The sequence below is a fragment of the Amblyraja radiata genome, chromosome 11 (genome assembly GCF_010909765.2).
Source record: "Amblyraja radiata isolate CabotCenter1 chromosome 11, sAmbRad1.1.pri, whole genome shotgun sequence".
Taxonomy (NCBI): Eukaryota; Metazoa; Chordata; class Chondrichthyes; order Rajiformes; family Rajidae; genus Amblyraja; species Amblyraja radiata.
The window spans coordinates 31,617,019-31,634,126 of record NC_045966.1 but is presented as its reverse complement, the minus strand read 5'-3'; the positions used below and the strand labels follow the sequence as shown (position 1 = coordinate 31,634,126).

At 48.0% G+C, this 17,108-nt stretch overlaps 1 protein-coding gene across 1 annotated transcript; it reads right to left on the bottom strand.

Moving 5' to 3' along the window:
• Window positions 1-206: 206 nt before the first annotated feature.
• Window positions 207-9,101, bottom strand: rpl26l1 (ribosomal protein L26 like 1). Its single transcript, XM_033029634.1, has 4 exons — window positions 8,993-9,101; window positions 8,466-8,638; window positions 2,753-2,893; window positions 207-466 (listed from the first exon to the last, which is right to left on the bottom strand). The coding sequence occupies exons 2-4, from the start codon at window positions 8,631-8,633 to the stop codon at window positions 338-340; spliced, it is 438 nt and encodes a 145-aa protein (XP_032885525.1). The 5' UTR covers window positions 8,634-8,638; window positions 8,993-9,101; the 3' UTR covers window positions 207-337.
• Between the last annotated feature and the right edge of the window lie 8,007 nt (window positions 9,102-17,108).

The following is a 17,108-nucleotide window of genomic DNA, read 5'->3' as shown; positions in this document are numbered from 1 at the left end:
CTCATTGCCGGGGGGGGGGGGGGGGGGAGATTGCAACCTTCACGTGGTCCGCCCTGTTTCGACAAATGCAATCAAATAGAACAAGTTGTCCTACAACTTTAGGCTGTGCACGCCATACATACGCAAGAAGAAGATTGCCGTGGGCAGATGGAGGAGCATTCTTGTAATAGGTTCACAGAAGAATAGCATCAATTATTTTCAAAGTAAAATCAACTGAAATTGAATGTTTTATTTCTCAAAGTATGCTAAAGATATATAAAAAATTATATTTTCTTTGACAGACACCAACATTTTTTTCTCCCATTTTTATTGAAAGCAACGAAGACAGAACAAAAGATTACTCCTGCATTTTTTCAATGGATTCTTCCTTATATTTTCCCTTGTCCTTGCCAACTTGGCGAGATTTCGCTTTGCGCTCCAGAATCTTCTTTCGATCCTTATCCAGCTTTAGCCTGGTAATCACCACCTGCAACAAAGAACACGTTTTTCACTATCTCAGTACATGAATAACAATAAATCAATACCAATTGTACATTATCGGCAATTTTTCAAAATTATTTTCAGAAATTAAGTCACGAGAAAGAATCGTCTCTACAAATGCAGAAAATAAATTGAATTAGCAGGTTAGAAGTAAACAATCCGACATTCTAGGCGTTTATTCACTTCAGGTGCCACACCCGCACAATAATCACTTCAATAGTGCAACAGAATAGTCAAAGAAAAGTAAGCCACACATCTCAAAACACTTCTCAATTTGCAAAGTGACTCATTATTTTCACACTGGCCAGTTGATAGTTTGACAGCCTAGAGCACAGAAAGCCATCTTTCTAATCAGTTTGCATCAGCTAAAGGTGATAAAACCCTGCTCCTTTTCCAATTTTCTCAGGTCTCTGCTTCAAATAATGAACCCACCTTTTCTTGAACGGATTAGTTGAATTAGAAATCTATGCTGCTCTGCAACAATGTTAATTCTTTTCCAATTTTAATCGTTCACCTGGCTACAGCTTCACCACCACAAAGAAATGGGCATTTGTTGATTTTCTTAATTTTCCAAAATACCGTTTGACCTTTTCTATTGCAATAGAAAAAAAATCACAGCATCTGCTGGCTAGTTTCTACTACCTGGCATCACCCTGGAACTGGTCAAATGGATCACCAAACTCTTGGTTCTTGTTCTTTATACTACTGCATTATTAACCCTACGGTTCCAACATAAATTTACAGAATGATGTGATAAACTATGGCTCTCAAACATAATACAGCATTTCTTTCTGCTATAATGCAATTAAAAGGTGGCACAATAACATTTAAATCACATTTGGACAGGAAAGATTTGGAGGGATATGGGCAAGTAGCAGAGATGGACATGTGCTGGAGTAACTCAACTGGTCTGGCAGCATCTTTGGAGTCAAAGGATGGGTGACATTTCAGGTCGGGACCCTTCTCATTTCCTTTATCGTGATCTGGGGGGGGTGGTGGAAGAAAAGACCAGGACCAATTGGCTGGCCACCGATAACCTCAGACAGGCTGATGCCTGGTAAGCCGATTGTTGGTTGGGAGAGCTGGGAAGGGGAGGGGAAGGAGGGTGAAAGCAAGGACTACCTGAAATTGGAGAAGTCAATGTTCATATCACTGGGGTGTAAAGTACCCAAGCGAAATATGAGGTGCTGCTCTTCCAATTTGCAGTGGGACTCATTCTGGCCATGGAGGAGGCCCAAGACAGAAAGGTCAGATTCGGAATGGGAGGGGGAGTTGAAGTGCTGAGCCACCGGGAGATCAGGTTGGTTAATGAGAACTGAGCAGAGGTGTTGGGCGAAGCGATTGGAGGATGTGCAGGTGAACCTCTGCCTCACCTGGAAAGACTGCTTGGGTCCTTGGATGAAGTCGAGGGGGGAGGTAAAGCGACAAGTGTAGCATTTCCTGCGGTTGTAAGGGAAAGTACCAGGGGAGGGGATAGTTTGGGTCGGAAGGGACAAATTCAGACCAATCTGAAGAAGGGTCTCGACCCGAAACGTAACCTATTCCTTCGCTCCATAGACGCTGCCTCACCCGCAGAGTTTCTCCAGCATTTTTGTCTACCTTTGATTTTTCAAGCATCTGCAGTTCTTTCATAAACATAGATACAGGAGTGGGTGAAAGGTGAGAACTAGGGGAACGCTGCCAATGTTGCATCTGTACGGGAGGGGGAAGAGTGTAGAACTACAAGACACAGGAGGGAACCCAAGTTCCCTGAAGAATGATGGCATCTCAGATGTCCTAGTGAAGAACACTTTATCTTGAAAGCAGATGTGACGGAGATGGAGGAATTAAGAGCAGGGAATGGCGTCTTTTGCAAGAGGCAGGGTGGCAAGAAGTGTCATCTAGATAGCAGTGGGAGTCAATAGGATTTTTTTTTGTCACATATGTATGTCGGTAGCCCGTCTCCCCTGATGGAGACAGAGAGATCGAGAAAGAGGGGAGGTGTCCCGAGATAGTCCAGTTGATTTTGAGGGCAGAGTGAAAGTTAGTGAAGTTAATAAAGTTCAGGAGTTCTGCACAGGTGCATGAGGTAGCCCTGGTGCAGTCGTTGGTGTGGCGGGAAAAGAGTTGGGGGATACGGCCAATGTATGCCTGGAATAAGGCATATTCCATTTGGGCCATGAGCAGGACTAGCTCACTTAAGCAACTTGGGCAAATTAGGCAGAAGGGCCTGGTACCATGCTGTATAGCTCCTGACTCTAAGACACAAATTAGTTTCTGCTGCAACTCCTACCTTGCTGGGATGAATGCCAACATGAACTGTGGTACCATTGGCCTTTTCACGCTGCACGCGCTCAATATAGATTACATATTTCTTCCTGTACACTTGGACAACTTTGCCGATCTGCTGCCCCTTGTAGTGACCTCTGACGACCTGCACCCAAAAAACCAAATAAAATTATCAATTAACATGAATACAACTAAAATCCCTTTTGTAGCCCATTAATATTTGGATCCAATTGCAAATTGTTAGTTCTCAAAAATTACCTATAACACGATTAAAACATGCCATGAAAAAGAACCATTACTCCACAAAATTGAGCTGTTTATTTAAAAAACAAACCAAGTTACAAAGTACAAGAGACACATTATTCGTTTACACTAAAAACTTTCTAAAATAGTTAATACACAAAATGTGTTAAGCATGTTTTACACATTTCAAAATACCAAAGCATGTCATAGTTGATGGTTTTTTCAAACAGATCACTACCGTAGACAAGGAATTGATGATACCGTTGGATGAACATTTGATAATAGTCAGCTTCATGCTACAAAATGACACTGATGAGGCATTAAGGAGATTTATTGGAACCAAATTTGTCATCCAAGGTATTTGCAGCAGTCCCCCCTATCTCTTGGGTAGGAATATTAGATCTGCACAAATCATTCCATCAGTTCCAACAGAAACATACTTGGGGCAAGGCATCCCTCTTATACCCCAATCATCTTCCAATAAATCCCAATAGGTTGTTTACCTGTTTGTTGAACCTTCAAGGAATTTATGTGCAAGAACATTCCAATTCCCGTTGAACACCAATTCTTTTTAAGCCTTCACCATTTTCAAGGCTATCTGCCTTGACATTTTCCCACCAAAATAGACGATCTTATGCCGTTCCAAATTTGCCCCACCCCCCTCCCAAAAGCCTCCTCGCATCTGCCATACAGCCACTCGGCTTTGCATCATCAGCAGATCTGAACACACTACATGCGATCCTCTTCCAAATTATTAACCTTGATTCAGTGTTTCCACTTTGAAGGAAATTACCTGAAATTCGGGAAATTCTGGTTGTCTCCGAGTAATTTTAGGGAAATTAAATAATTTTGGGAAATTTCCTGGCCCGGTAAGCCTTCCCCATCTGCGCACGCGCGGAAACCGGGCCCACTGCGCACGTGCAGGGAGACGCCAAAGGGTCCAATCAGGCCCGCGGGATGATTTGCAGAAAAAAAGTATGTACCTGTACATTTACAACCAGTTGAGGGAGGGGCCCAGCAGTCGCGTCACAATTGGAAATGGCGCCGGTGACGCGGTAGGGACGCAGTCTCCCCACGCATGCGCAGTGGGCCCGGTATCCACACGTGCGCAGTTGGGGAACACTTACCGGACCGGGAAATACCATCAAATTCCAGGTAATTTGGAATTCTATCTCAGGTGTGGAAGCACTGCCTTGATTGCAAAACAGGTCGGCCACACCAATCACCTAGATTCCCAAATAGAAAATGACCCCCTCATTCATACCCGAGAGCAATTCTAATTAATAATCTCATGTTAAATAGCCCACTGTCAATGTACGCTGATAATATCTATGTTTCCATTGCCCCAACTTTAATCTACTCCCCATCCCCCTTGCACCTGCAGCATTTTACTCTAACCCCAACATTATCATCAAAGCTGCTGGCAGTGTTGTAGTTGCACAATCTGCAAGAATAGCACAGACCAGACTACCACAATTGTTCCCAAGAACATCTCCATTTCAGTTGCGCTGGACTTATCATTTCTGCCCCGATAATTCAGGAAGGGAAAACTAAGGATCCACAAACCTATTTTCACTGTCGAGACTGTAATGGAGAGTCAACAGCCTCACGTTCGTGGGTTTGCACACCTCGAATGATGCGTCCTAGGCCCAGGGTATTGATGGACTCACAACGATAGCCCATTAACTTAGAAGAATGAGGAGATTCGGAATGTCACGAAATACACCACCAAACTCCCACAGGTTGCCAAATGACAGTTTAGGTGGTCATTTAAGACGGCTTGCATGACGCGTGCGATAATGTGCTCGGACGAAGTGCGTAGTTACCAGTCGGAATTATGCTCAATGAAGCATTCACATATTATTTCTGCTTCAAATAAAGTCACAAACTAAACATATTCACCAATCAAGACATGATATATACTACAATGACACGCAGCAAAATTATAATACAGTATATACAGTATCTCAACTCTTTTTACACGTTGCAATGAATGTAATTTCTATTATTTATTTCCACTTCCAACCAAAAATGCAGTTGTATTATTCAGTGTATGATCAACCTCGGTGAGACCAAGCGCAGGCTTGGCGATCGCTTCGCACAACACCTCCACTCAGTTCGCAATAAGCAACCAGATCTCCTGGTGGCTCAGCACTTCAACTCCCTCTCCCGTTCCGAATCCGACCTTTCTGTCCTGGGCCTCCTCCAATGGCCAGAGTGAGGCCCACTGCAAATTGGAGGAACAGCACCTTATATTTTGCTTGGGTAGTTTACACCCCAGCAGTATGAACAATGGCTTCTCCAATTTCAGGCAGTCCTTGCTTTCTCCCTCCTTCTCCTCCCATTCCCAGCTCTCCCACAGCCTACTGTCTCTGCCTATTCATTTCTTTCTCCTCCCCGCCCCCCCCCCTGACATCAGTCTGAAGAAGGGTCTCGACCCGAAACATCGCCTATTTCCTTCGCTCCATAGATGCTGCCTCACCCAGAGTTTCTCCAGCATTTTTGTCTACCCATTCACACAAGTTCTGTTATCCCACTTTCTTCACCCACTCCCTACACATTAGGGGCAATTTTACAGAGACAAGTTAACCTACAATGCCAATGCGTCTTTGGGATGTGGGAGGAAACCCACACGCTTGCATATTCAACACAGACAGTGCCCAAGGGCAGGATCAAACACAGATCTCTGGTGTGTGAGGCAGCTAGTCCACCAGCTGTGCCAGTATATTTTGTTTTCCAAACATACAAAAAATTATACGTTGTTAACTTTTTGGTTACTAAAAAAAAAGAAACTATCCATTTTCAGTCTTAAATCTCTAAGTGACGCAATGTTCCCCCTTTACAGCTACTGTATATTTTAATTCAGTTCAAGACCATGGGGCAGTATATTGGCCATAAAGTTGCTGCCTAAAAGTGCCAGAGACCCGGAATTGATCCTGAATATGGGTGCCATCTGTATGGAGTTTGCTCCTTTTCCCGTTGGTCGCATAGGTTTTCTTGTTTCCTTCCACACTCCAAAGGTGTGCAGGAACCTTTTTCAAACCCAACCCAAAACGTAATATTTTCCTTTTGTCCAAAGATTCTGTCTGACCTGTTCGAGTTACTCCAGCTTTTTGTGTCTATCTTCAGTTTAAACCAGCATCTGCAGTTCCTTCCTACACAAGATACTATACGATAGAACTTTATTAATCGCAGGAGGGAAATTGTGTGTGGGTGGAAAATATATTATACACACACACACACACATATATATATATATATATATATACATACATATACACACATATATGTACACACATACATATATACACATACATACACACACACAAATATATATATAAACACACACATATATATATAGTTATATACGCAAACATAAATATACAGTTTTGTTTTTTATTGTTTATAACATTGTTTACAGAGTACTATGTTTACATATTCTGTTGTGCTGCTGCAAGTAAGGATTTCTTTGTTCTAACTGGGATGTGAGAGAATAAAACACTCATGATTCTTGACTTACGTCGCTAATGTGTGGAATAGAACTAGTGTATGGGTGATCGGTGGTCGGCATGGACTCGGTGGGCCGAAAGGCCTGTTTCCACGCTGTATCTTTAAATTAAACAAAAACACTAAAACCAGATGAAATCTAAAGAAGGGTCTCTACCCGAAACGTCACCCAATTTCTTCTATCCAGAGATGCTGGCTGCTCCATGGAGTTCCCCCACACAATTAAAGCATGGAATAGTCTTCACCCTGCCATAGTTACCCAACCAGGCGCAACTAAATTTAAGGTAGCTCTTTTTCCCCCCCAAGAACCCTTTTTTTGCTTAGGTCAAGAGAGTTTTATTGTCATGTGTCCCAGATAGGACAATTAAATTCTTGCTTGCTGCAGCACAACAGAATATGTAAACATAATACAGAACAGCAATGGCAGCCAGATCTCCCACAATGCAAGGGGAGGGAAAGTGCCCGGCGCCGACCAGCTGCCGTGGCAGTGCGCATGTGCAGGGCGGCAGATTATGTGCTGGCCGTGGTTGTGTGCATGTGCAGGGGGAGGACGTGCTGGCCGTGGTTGTGCGCATGTGCAAGGCGGCCGGCCGTGCCGGCAGATGAGGAGCGGGCGGAGAGCGGAGAACCGGTGGCCCGGACACGGAGAGTGAGATAGAGAGGGGGGCCCCGCACAGAGTTGAACGATAGGTGTTCCTGGTGCTTGCCAAGACGGGCAAAGTGGCACGGCTTTTAGGTTGCCCGGCAGGACTTTTGGTGGCCATTGGCACCCGGGCAACCGTTAATTTCGAGCCCTGTACTGACTGCTTCCATCACAGCATGGCTCGTTAACTTAAATGCTCAGGAATTAGGGAGGCCCAGAAAATGGCACACATTGCCCAGCCCATCACAGGCACTGACCTCCCCCACCATCGAAGGGATCTGCAGGAGGAATTGTCTCAAAATGACAACTAATATCAAAGTACCACACTGCCCTGGCCATGCTCTCATTTTGCTGCTACTATCGGGAAGAAGGTTCAAAAACAGCTTGACAGAAATGGACAGGCAGCATCTCTGGAGAGAAGGAATGGGTGTCATTTTCGGACGCGACCCTTCTTCAGACCAGAAACGTCACCCATTCCTTCTCTCCAGAGATGCTGCCTGTCCCGCTGAGTTACTCCAGCATTTTGTGTCAATCTTGCATTATTATGGTCTGGTTGCTGAGTGTTACTGATTATTAATTAATTGTATTATGTATTTATTGTGTTATTACCAGTCCTTCAGAAGTCTCCTCTTAATTGTAGTTTTCCCTTTAATGTAGTTGACAAAGTTCCTAAAAAATGCAGTAATCCAATTTCTCACACTTCTGCCCCCATCCACAGTGATGAGAAATAAACTTTTGATGTTCTTTTCCATCTCAACCCCCTACCCCCTAGTCTTTGTTTCCTGTCTGCCAACCAATTTTCTATCCATATCAGCACTCTACCCCCAATACCACATGCCCTCATTTTGCCCACTAATCTCCTATGTGGGACCTTATCAAATGCTTTCTGGAAGTCCAGGTACACTTCAACCACTGGCTCTCCCTTGTCCATTTTCCAAGCTGCATCCTCAAAAAATTCAAGAAGATTAGTCGAGCATGATTTCCCCTCCGTAAATCCATGATGATTTGGACCGATCCTGTTACTGCTATCCAAATGTGCCGCTATTACAACAAATCAGAAACGAGATAGATGCAAAATGCAGGTGTAACTCAGCAGGACAGGCAGCATCTCTGGAAAGAAGAAATGGGTGACGTTTCAGGTCGAGACCCTTCTTCAGTCTGAGTTACTCCAACATTTTGTATCAACCTTTGGTGTAAACCAACATCTGCAATTCCTGCCTGCACAAATTAGAAACGAGGACTATATCCGATTCTAGGTGACACGTTAAATAAAATCTCGGATTAATTGTCAGCATTCATAATTTCCCTTTTCCTCGTTCCATACCTGAACCTCATCATCCTTGCGTATGGGCATTGAGCGAACATTGTATTTCTGCCTCAATTCCTTAGACAGCGGCGAGGACATGATTTTCCTGCGGATGTGAGACGGAGCATTGAAGTGTCTTTTACGATTCTTCCGCCGTGAAGAGGTTACAAATGGGTTGAGTTTCATCTTGGCTGCACAGATAATAAATGCAGATTCAAGTCATTGTCAGGCTTTGAAACAAAAACAAGAGCTGTCCCCGAGTCTAAACACGAGTAAAGAAATACGAAGCACTAAAACTGGAGCGAGAGCCAACAGGAGCCCGGAAAGTCGGTGCAGCAAACGCCGAGCCCCCAGCCCGCCATCCCCAACCCTTACATTAGGCCCTGCAGCTTTCTACAGATGTGTCCGCCGTGTGGCACCACGTCGTTCAAAACATTGACACAACCTTCGGGCATATCGTCCCCCAGAACAACATCGGCAACTGTTTAGCCCGGAGAACATCGCAAGGCATAGGATGGTGTCAGATATTAGTGGTAGGACCTTACCGTCCCGACCGCTCTCCGATGGCCGCCGGAGAAAGAGAACGCACGCATGCGCTGTGCGTCACTAGTGCGCTTCCCATCCGCGCAAGATTACGGAAACGTAAAATCCTGCAGATGCTGGAATCGTGAGTAAAACACAAAGTGCTGGAGAACTCTGCGGCTCAAGCAGCATCTGTGCTTCGTGTGTAGGAAGGAACTACAGATGCTAGTTTACACCGAAGATAGCCACAGAATGCTGGAGTAACTCAGCGGAACAGACAGGATCTCTGGAAGAAAGGAATTATTCTGGAAAAGGGTCTCGACCTGAAACGTCACCCAATCCTTCTCTCCAGAGATGCTGCTCCGCACTGAGATCTTTGATGCTGCCTGTCCCGCTGAGTTACTCCAGCATTTTGTGTCCAGCATCTGTGCATGAATGGACAAGCTACATAATTGGCCAGCATCCTTCTGAGTTTACAGCAGGGTCCCGAGAAAAGCTTGGTCCGGTGGGGGTGGGGCTGCATTGTTGGTTAAGGTGGATGTCACGGCAGTGGTCATAGGTGACATTACGGGTGGTTCGCATAGTGAGGCTATATGAGTGATGCTGAGGAACAAGAAAGGGATGATCACCTTGTTGGGAGTGTACTACAAACCCCTGAATAGTCAACGCGAATTAGAAGAACAAACCTGTCAGGAGATTGCAGACAGCTGCAGGTCAAATAGGTTGTTGTAGGGGATTTTAACGGTCCCAATATTGATTGGGAAAATCATAGTGTGAAGGGTTTAAATGGGGGTGCAATTCCTCAAAGGTGTTCAGGAGAGTTTTCTCAAGCAGTATGTAGAGACCCCCACACGTGACAATACACTGGGTCTGGTATTGGGATATTGAGCAGTGCAAGTTAATGAACTTTTTGTGTAGGAGCATTTAGGGACTAGTGACCACAGTTCGATTAGGTTTAAGATAGTCATGGATAGGGACAGAGAGGGCTCACGTTAAAGTGCTCAACTAGGGTAAGGCCAACTTTGAGGGTATGCGAGAAGGTCTCGCTCAAGTTGACTGGAGCAGGTTATTTGAGGGGAAAGGGAGGGAGGGAGAGAGAGAGAGAGATCTTACGTTGCCGCAGAGAAGTGTGAGGTGTTGCATTTTGGGATGTCTAAAAGGGCAGGAACTACATAGTGAATGGTAGGCCTCTGGGGAGTGTTGTAGAGCAGAGGCTTTTGGCACATTGGCCTTCATTAGTCAGCATATAGAGTATAGAAGTTGGGAGGTCATGTTGCAGTTGAATAAGACGTTGGTGAGACGGCATTTAGAATATTGTGTTCAGTTCTGGGCACCATGTTATAGGAAAGAGAAGATTTATGAGGATGTTGCCATGACTAGAGGATGTGAGCTATAGGGAGAAGTTGAGTAGGCTGGGTCTCTAATCCTTGGAGAGCAGGAGTGAGAGGTGATCTTACAGAGGTACAAAATCATGAGAGGAATAGACTGGGTAGATGCAGAGTCTCCTGTCCAGAATAGGTGAATCGAGGACCAGAGGACATAGGTTCAAGGTGAAGGGGAAAAGATTGAATAGGAATCTGAGGGGTAACTGTTTCACACAAAGGGTGGTGGGTTTATGGAACAAGCTGCCAGATGAGGTAGTTGAGGTCTGGACTATCCCAACGTTTAAGAAATAGTTAGACAGGTACATGAAAAGGACAGGTTTGGAGGGATATGGACCAAACACAGACTAGTGTAGCTGGGACATGTTGGCCAGTGTGAGCAAGTTGGGCCGAAGGGCCTGTTTCCGCACTGTATCACTTTATGCAGATGCTGAAATCTTGCATAGATCTTGCAAATACCTTATGAACAACATGATCATCCAATCAAGTGATCAAGCTTAATTTGAAGAATTGTAATGGGATATTTGATATGCCACTGAAAGTGCAATTCCTTTGTTGAAGTCTCACCTAAAAGTCAGCACCTTCGTCAATGGATGCTGTGTTGTTCAGTCAGTTTATATTTTGGGTCAGTGTCTAGCATATGATTAAGCTCTTTAGAATCTCTTTAGTTATTAGAGGGAGCTAACACCCCCCCATGTGTCCCACCTGGACTCACGTCCATTCCTCTCTTTCACCTCCACTCATATTCCTTCCTCTGGATTCACAATTTGCAACTCTTCAATCTTTTTGTGGCACACCTTGTTTTAATCTCTACACTTTGTCCAACCATCTGCCTATCAAAAACCTGATCACCTGTGTTCATGTATTACCTGCCATGCTTTGTCCTGCCCCTCTCCCTAGAAGCAATGGGAAAAAGGGTTCCAACCCAAAACATCATCTATCCACGTTCTTCATAGATGTTTGACCCGCTGAGTTACTCCAGCCACCATCTGCAGTTGCTTGTTTCGACATCTTGATCCAGAAATGACAGTCTCAGAAAATGGCACCATCCAAGCTACAGGTAAGACCTAGAGATAAGTAATGCAAACATCACCCAGCACATGGACAGTGCACTTTTCACAAAAAAAAACCTCAAATTCAAAATCTAGATAAAGGTGATGCAGGAAGTATGGATAGGGACATAATGGTACAATAAGGTCAAAGTAGCTTTATAGTGCTTGAGTAGATATTGGAAAACAACAAATAGTTGATCATCTGATATAAACAGCCACATGGGATTATATTGCAGGAGTAATACTTAATTATCAAAATTGCACGTATGCACGAAACCAATATTAAGGTTTTTGAAGTGCTATTGGGAGGACAGAATATATCATAAAGCGATAGTGATGTCATCAAAATGCCGGGTGCATTTTGATGGACTGCCAATTACTGGGAATGCTTTTGAAAATTTAAAAACCTTTAAAAGAACCGTTAAACTGGACGAATAAAGGTGAAAGAAACATCGGAACAAGAATACAACATGAATAAATAAATGCAAATGCCACACAGCGCATGGACCATGCACTTTTCTAAATTTAGGCACAAAAAATCCTTCAGACTAAGAGTCAGGAAGGGGAAACTAGATGTAAGGGAAGATACAGAACAAAGCAGAGCCTGTATCAATTGTAAAGACTTCCAAACTCGTGATGTCTTCACTACATGTTTTATTATAGATACTGGTATAAAACACACTGTGCCCTAGCTGTCCGTGGTCTGTCACTGGAGCTAGAGAGCGAGAGAGACGTGGGGAGGCTACAGTTATACTGAAGATAATGGGGAGTGGTTAGTAGTGGTGAGGTCACTATGTTAAAGGAGCATGCACTGATCTACATCCTTCCCCTCGGAAAACAAAGTCTTATAGCAGTGACAGTGCGACCACGACTCATACGCTAGAAACACCCCCCGCGCGTACACCAGCAGGAAACAGTTAACACATTCACGCAAACTCCCCGTAACGTACAGGCGGCTTGACCAACCGCCCGGAGCAGGTGCGCAGCCCACCCTCCCCCCCCTCCGCAGGAAGAGCAGGGACGAGAGCCGGGGCGGCGACAGGGGAACGGGCAGGAGGACTTGCCGGAGAGGGAGGACGAGGAGAGCGGGGAGGAGAAGCGGGAGAAGCGGGCACGGGAGCGGGCGAGGAAGGCGAAGGAGGACTGGGTGGAGCCGGGGGAGAACGGGGCACACAGAGCTGAGACGGCAGGGTCCTGGGCATGCGAGGAGTGGAGGGCAGAGAGGAAGGAACCGTAGGGGCAAAAGGAGCTGCAGGGGGTGGAGCGGGCTCGTTGACCAGGAGCAAATGCTGGCGGGACTGGCGGTAGATGGTACCCTCGTAGTCAATGAGGTAAGACCGAGGAGAGCCCGCAGAGCCGACAACCACGGCTAGCCGGTAGTGGCCGGAGGGGGACCGCATCCGGACCACCTGATTCGGGAAGAGACGCGGAAGGGGACAACAGGACATGTCGTGGGAGCGCTTCTGGATGGCCTGTTTCTGGGCTAATCGCTCCTGGACGGTGGCAGGGCTGAGGACGGCGGGCTGCAGAGATCGCTGGGAGACAGGGATCGGAGGGCGTGTGGTGCGGGACATGAGCCGCCAAGCAGGCGAACCCAGGGCAGGGTCACGGGAAATATTGCGGAGGTTGAGGATGGCCAGGTAAAAATCCGACCGCGAAAGTCTGCAATGCTCCAGCAACTCCTTTGCACTGCGGACAGCGCACTCAGCAAGGCCGTTGCTCTGCGGGTACTCGGGGCTGCTGGTAATGTGGCGAAAGTTCCAGGATGCAGCGAAGGCGCTGAACTCCGCACTGGAGAACTGGCCGCCGTTGTCAGACTGCAAAGTAACTGGAGAGCCAAAGGTCGCAAAGTTGCGGCGCAGCTTCCCGATGACAGCAGCAGATGTGAGGGTGGGCAGCTGATCCACCTCGAACCAGCTGGAGTAGGAGTCCACAAGGACCAGGAAGTGTTTGCCACGCCACTCAAAAATGTCAGTGGCGACCGACATCCACGGCAGGTCGGGGGCAGGCTGCTGCAGGAGCGGCAGGCGTTGTTGATGGGGAGCGAGGCAGTTGCAGGTCGAGCAGGCAGAGACCCTGTCCCGGATGTCTTGCGCCATGCCGGGCCAATAAAACTGACTTTGGGCCTGGGACAGAGTGGCTTCGGCCCCGGGATGGCCGCTGTGGGCAGACTGGAAGTAGTGGTCCCGCAGTGCAGCAGGCACCACGACCTTGTGGCCCTTCACCACCACGCCGTCGTGCAGTACAAGTTCATCCCGGACGAGGAAGTATGGCGCAGCACCATCAGGCAGAGATGAGCGACGTTCGGGCCAGCCACGGCGGATGACATCCGCAAGCTGCTGCAGGGCAGGATCCTTGGCAGTGTGATGGATCAGGGACTGCATCTGCTGGGAAGGCACAATGTTAACGTTTAATACCATCAGGTCAGACGACTCGTAAGGGTGTTGGGCAGTGGACGTCAGCGGTGCGCGGGACAGCGTGTCGGCCACAAACATGTTCTTGCCCTTGCGGTACACAATTCGAAAGGTGAAGCGCTGGAGCTGCAGCATCATACGCTGCAGGCGGGATGAGGCAACGTGTATCGGCTTATTCAGGATCGTGACCAGCGGCTGGTGGTCGGTCTCAATAGTGAAGGTGTTGCCCAGGATGTAGTCCTTGAACTTCGAGCAGGCAAACACCACGGCAAGGAGCTCCTTCTCGATCTGAGCGTAACGCTGCTCAGCAGGGGTCATGGTGCGGGAAGCGTAGGAGACAGGCAGCTGCAGCCTGTCGTAAAGCTGCAGGCAGGTGGCACCGATGCCGAACTTCGAGGCATCGCAGGTGAGGACGATGGGATGCTTCAAGTCGAAAAATTTGAGAGTGGGGGCGCGGACCAACTGGAACTTCAGGGCTTCGAAAGCCGACTGATGGTGCGGGAACCAAACCCAGGCGGTTTCCTTCTTGGTCAGTTCCCTCAAGGGCGCACTCAGCTCGCTGAGGTCGGGAATGAATTTCCCCAGGTAGTTCACCATGCCCAGAAAGCGCTGCAGGCTGGGCACGTCGGTCGGAGCGGGCATCCCCGAGACCGCAGCCGTCTTCTGTGGGTCTGGCTTCAGACCCTCAGCCGTGAAGACGTGTCCCACGTACGTGACCTCCGGGACGCGGAAACGGCACTTCTTGGGGTTCAGTTTGAGGTTGACCTCACAAGCCCTATCCAGGACTTGGCGGAGGTGGAGGTCGTGCTCAGCGACGTCCCTCCCGTACACCAGGATGTCGTCGACAATGATAGCACACGGCAGACCGGCAAACAGCTGCTCCATGGTGCGCTGGAAAACCTTGCTGGCAGAGTTGATCCCGAAAGGCATGCGGAGGAAACGGAACCTGCCGAAAGGAGTGCTGAAGGTGGTCAGGAAGGAGGAACGTTCATCCAGCGGAATCTGCCAGAAAGAGCTCTTGGCATCGAGGACAGAGAATACAGTGGCGGGGCCAACCTGTGCAGCGACGTCCTCCACCGTTCGCATGGGGTAGTGCGGGCGCTTGATGGCAAGGTTTAGGTCCTTGGGGTTAATGCAGACTCGAATCTCGCTCTTGTCCTTCTTTGCGGCAACAACCATGGTGGAGACCCACCGGGTGGGATCACTCACCTCCTTGAGTATGCCCGTGGCCACCATGTGGCGCAGAGTCGACTCCACCCTGTCCTTCATGGCAAAGGAGACGCGGTGAGCCGGGCGGATTACCGGATCGACCTCCGGGTCCACAGCGATCTGGTAGTTGCAGGGTAACTTCCCCAATACATCATCATAACGATCGGGGTACTCGATCATGGGGTCCATGTGGGCCTGCACCAGGTGGATACCGCGGTGGAAGGAAACCAAACCGAGGTCCTGGCACGCACGAGCGCCCAACAGAGTAACATTCTCAGAGTCTAGCAGGAGGAAAGTGAGGGGCCGAGAGGTCTCCAGAACTGTGCAGATAAGGGTTGTTTTCCCGACTGGTGTGAGCACTCCTCCCCCATAGGCATGAAGACGGGAGTCGTCGGGAGTAACCTTCTCACCAGATCTTATCTGCGCGAAGAGGCTCCTTGACATAACATTTGCGAAAGCTCCCGTGTCGACCTTCGCAGTAAAGGTCGACCCATTCACGGTAACACGTACAGAGGGATCCTTTATCAAAGCAGGTGCACCCAAGAGCGAAAAAATAGACGATTCATCATGGGAGGAGACGTTATCTGAATCAGGGAGTTCGTCTGAATGGTGCTGGGAACCAAGAGCGCTATCAGTCTCAGCAAGGTTGTTTAGGCTCCTCCGTGGAGCAGGGACCGGCCTGCCAATGGAACGACAAGCTGCAGAAAAGTGATTGAGCTTTCGGCAGAAATTGCAAGTTTTCCCCAGCGCGGGGCAAACATTAAACTGATGACTAGCGAAGTTGCAGTTGGGGCAACGACGCGGGCCGTCCCTCGCTGGTGCGGGAGCGCTACGCTGGCGTAACGGGCCATCGTTCCGCCTGCGCCCAGCAGCACTGGCATAGTGAATGTCCTGAGCAGCAGGTGTAGATACAGAGGCAACAGCAGCAGCCATGCGAGAGGAATGCAAAGCCTCGTTTAAAGTCAGGTCTGGCTTCCTTAAGAGCTCAGCCCGTAGCTTCTCGTCCTGTAGACCGTGAACCAGGACATCCCTGATCATTTGGTCGGGGGTCACCGTGTCAAGGCGGCAACGCCGAGCCAGGTGACGCAACGAGGCAATGAAAGAGTCGATGTGCTCCCCGGCGTCTGGTGAAAAACTTGAACCGCTCAATGATGCAATTAGTAGGAATGTCACAGAGCGCAGTGAATTTAGCCAAGACATACCGGGTCCTGAGCATCCTCACCAACGCCGTACTCGAACGATTCCGAACGTTCCATGGCCTCCGGGCCAGCCAGGTTGAGTAGCAGATGTGCCCGCACCTCCGGGGTGGCATTGGCATGGGCGATCGCGATGTAATGCTCGAATTCGCGTTTAAAGACCGCCCAACGGTGCACGACGTCTGAGTCAAACACCAGCATGACAGGTTTACGACACGAGTTAGCCATGGCAAATAAAAGGGAAATTGGAACTGGGGGAAAGCACACAAAAAAAACCCGATAGACAGGAGGCGCGAAGTACGACTTCTTGACACCATGTAAAGAATTCCAAACTCGTGATGTCTTCACGACGTTTTATTATAGATACTGGTATAAAACACACACTGTGCCCTAGCTGTCCGTGGTCTGTCACTGGAGCTAGAGAGCGAGAGAGACGTGGGGAGGCTACAGTTATACTGAAGATAATGGGGAGTGGTTAGTAGTGGTGAGGTCACTATGTTAAAGGAGCATGCACTGATCTACATCAATGACTCAGGAAAGATGGAACCTTTGTTGGCTGGGGACGAGGTGATAATGAAGGGATACAAACGGTAAAACTAGGGACTGAGGGAAAACAAGTATTAGAGAAATCAATATTGATGCCGCACGATTGTAAACGGCCCAAGCAAATTATGAGGTGCTGTTTCTCCAATTTGCGTGCGGCCTCTCTGATAGTGGGGGCACCGGACAGAAAGGTCAGTATGGGAGTGGAAAGGGGGATTACAATGTAGGTGTAGGTGTTCATCGAAATGGATGCCCAGTCTGCACTTGGTCTTGCTGACATATACAAGTCCACACCGAGAACACCGGATACAGAAGAGGAGGTTGGGGGAGATGTAAGTGAACC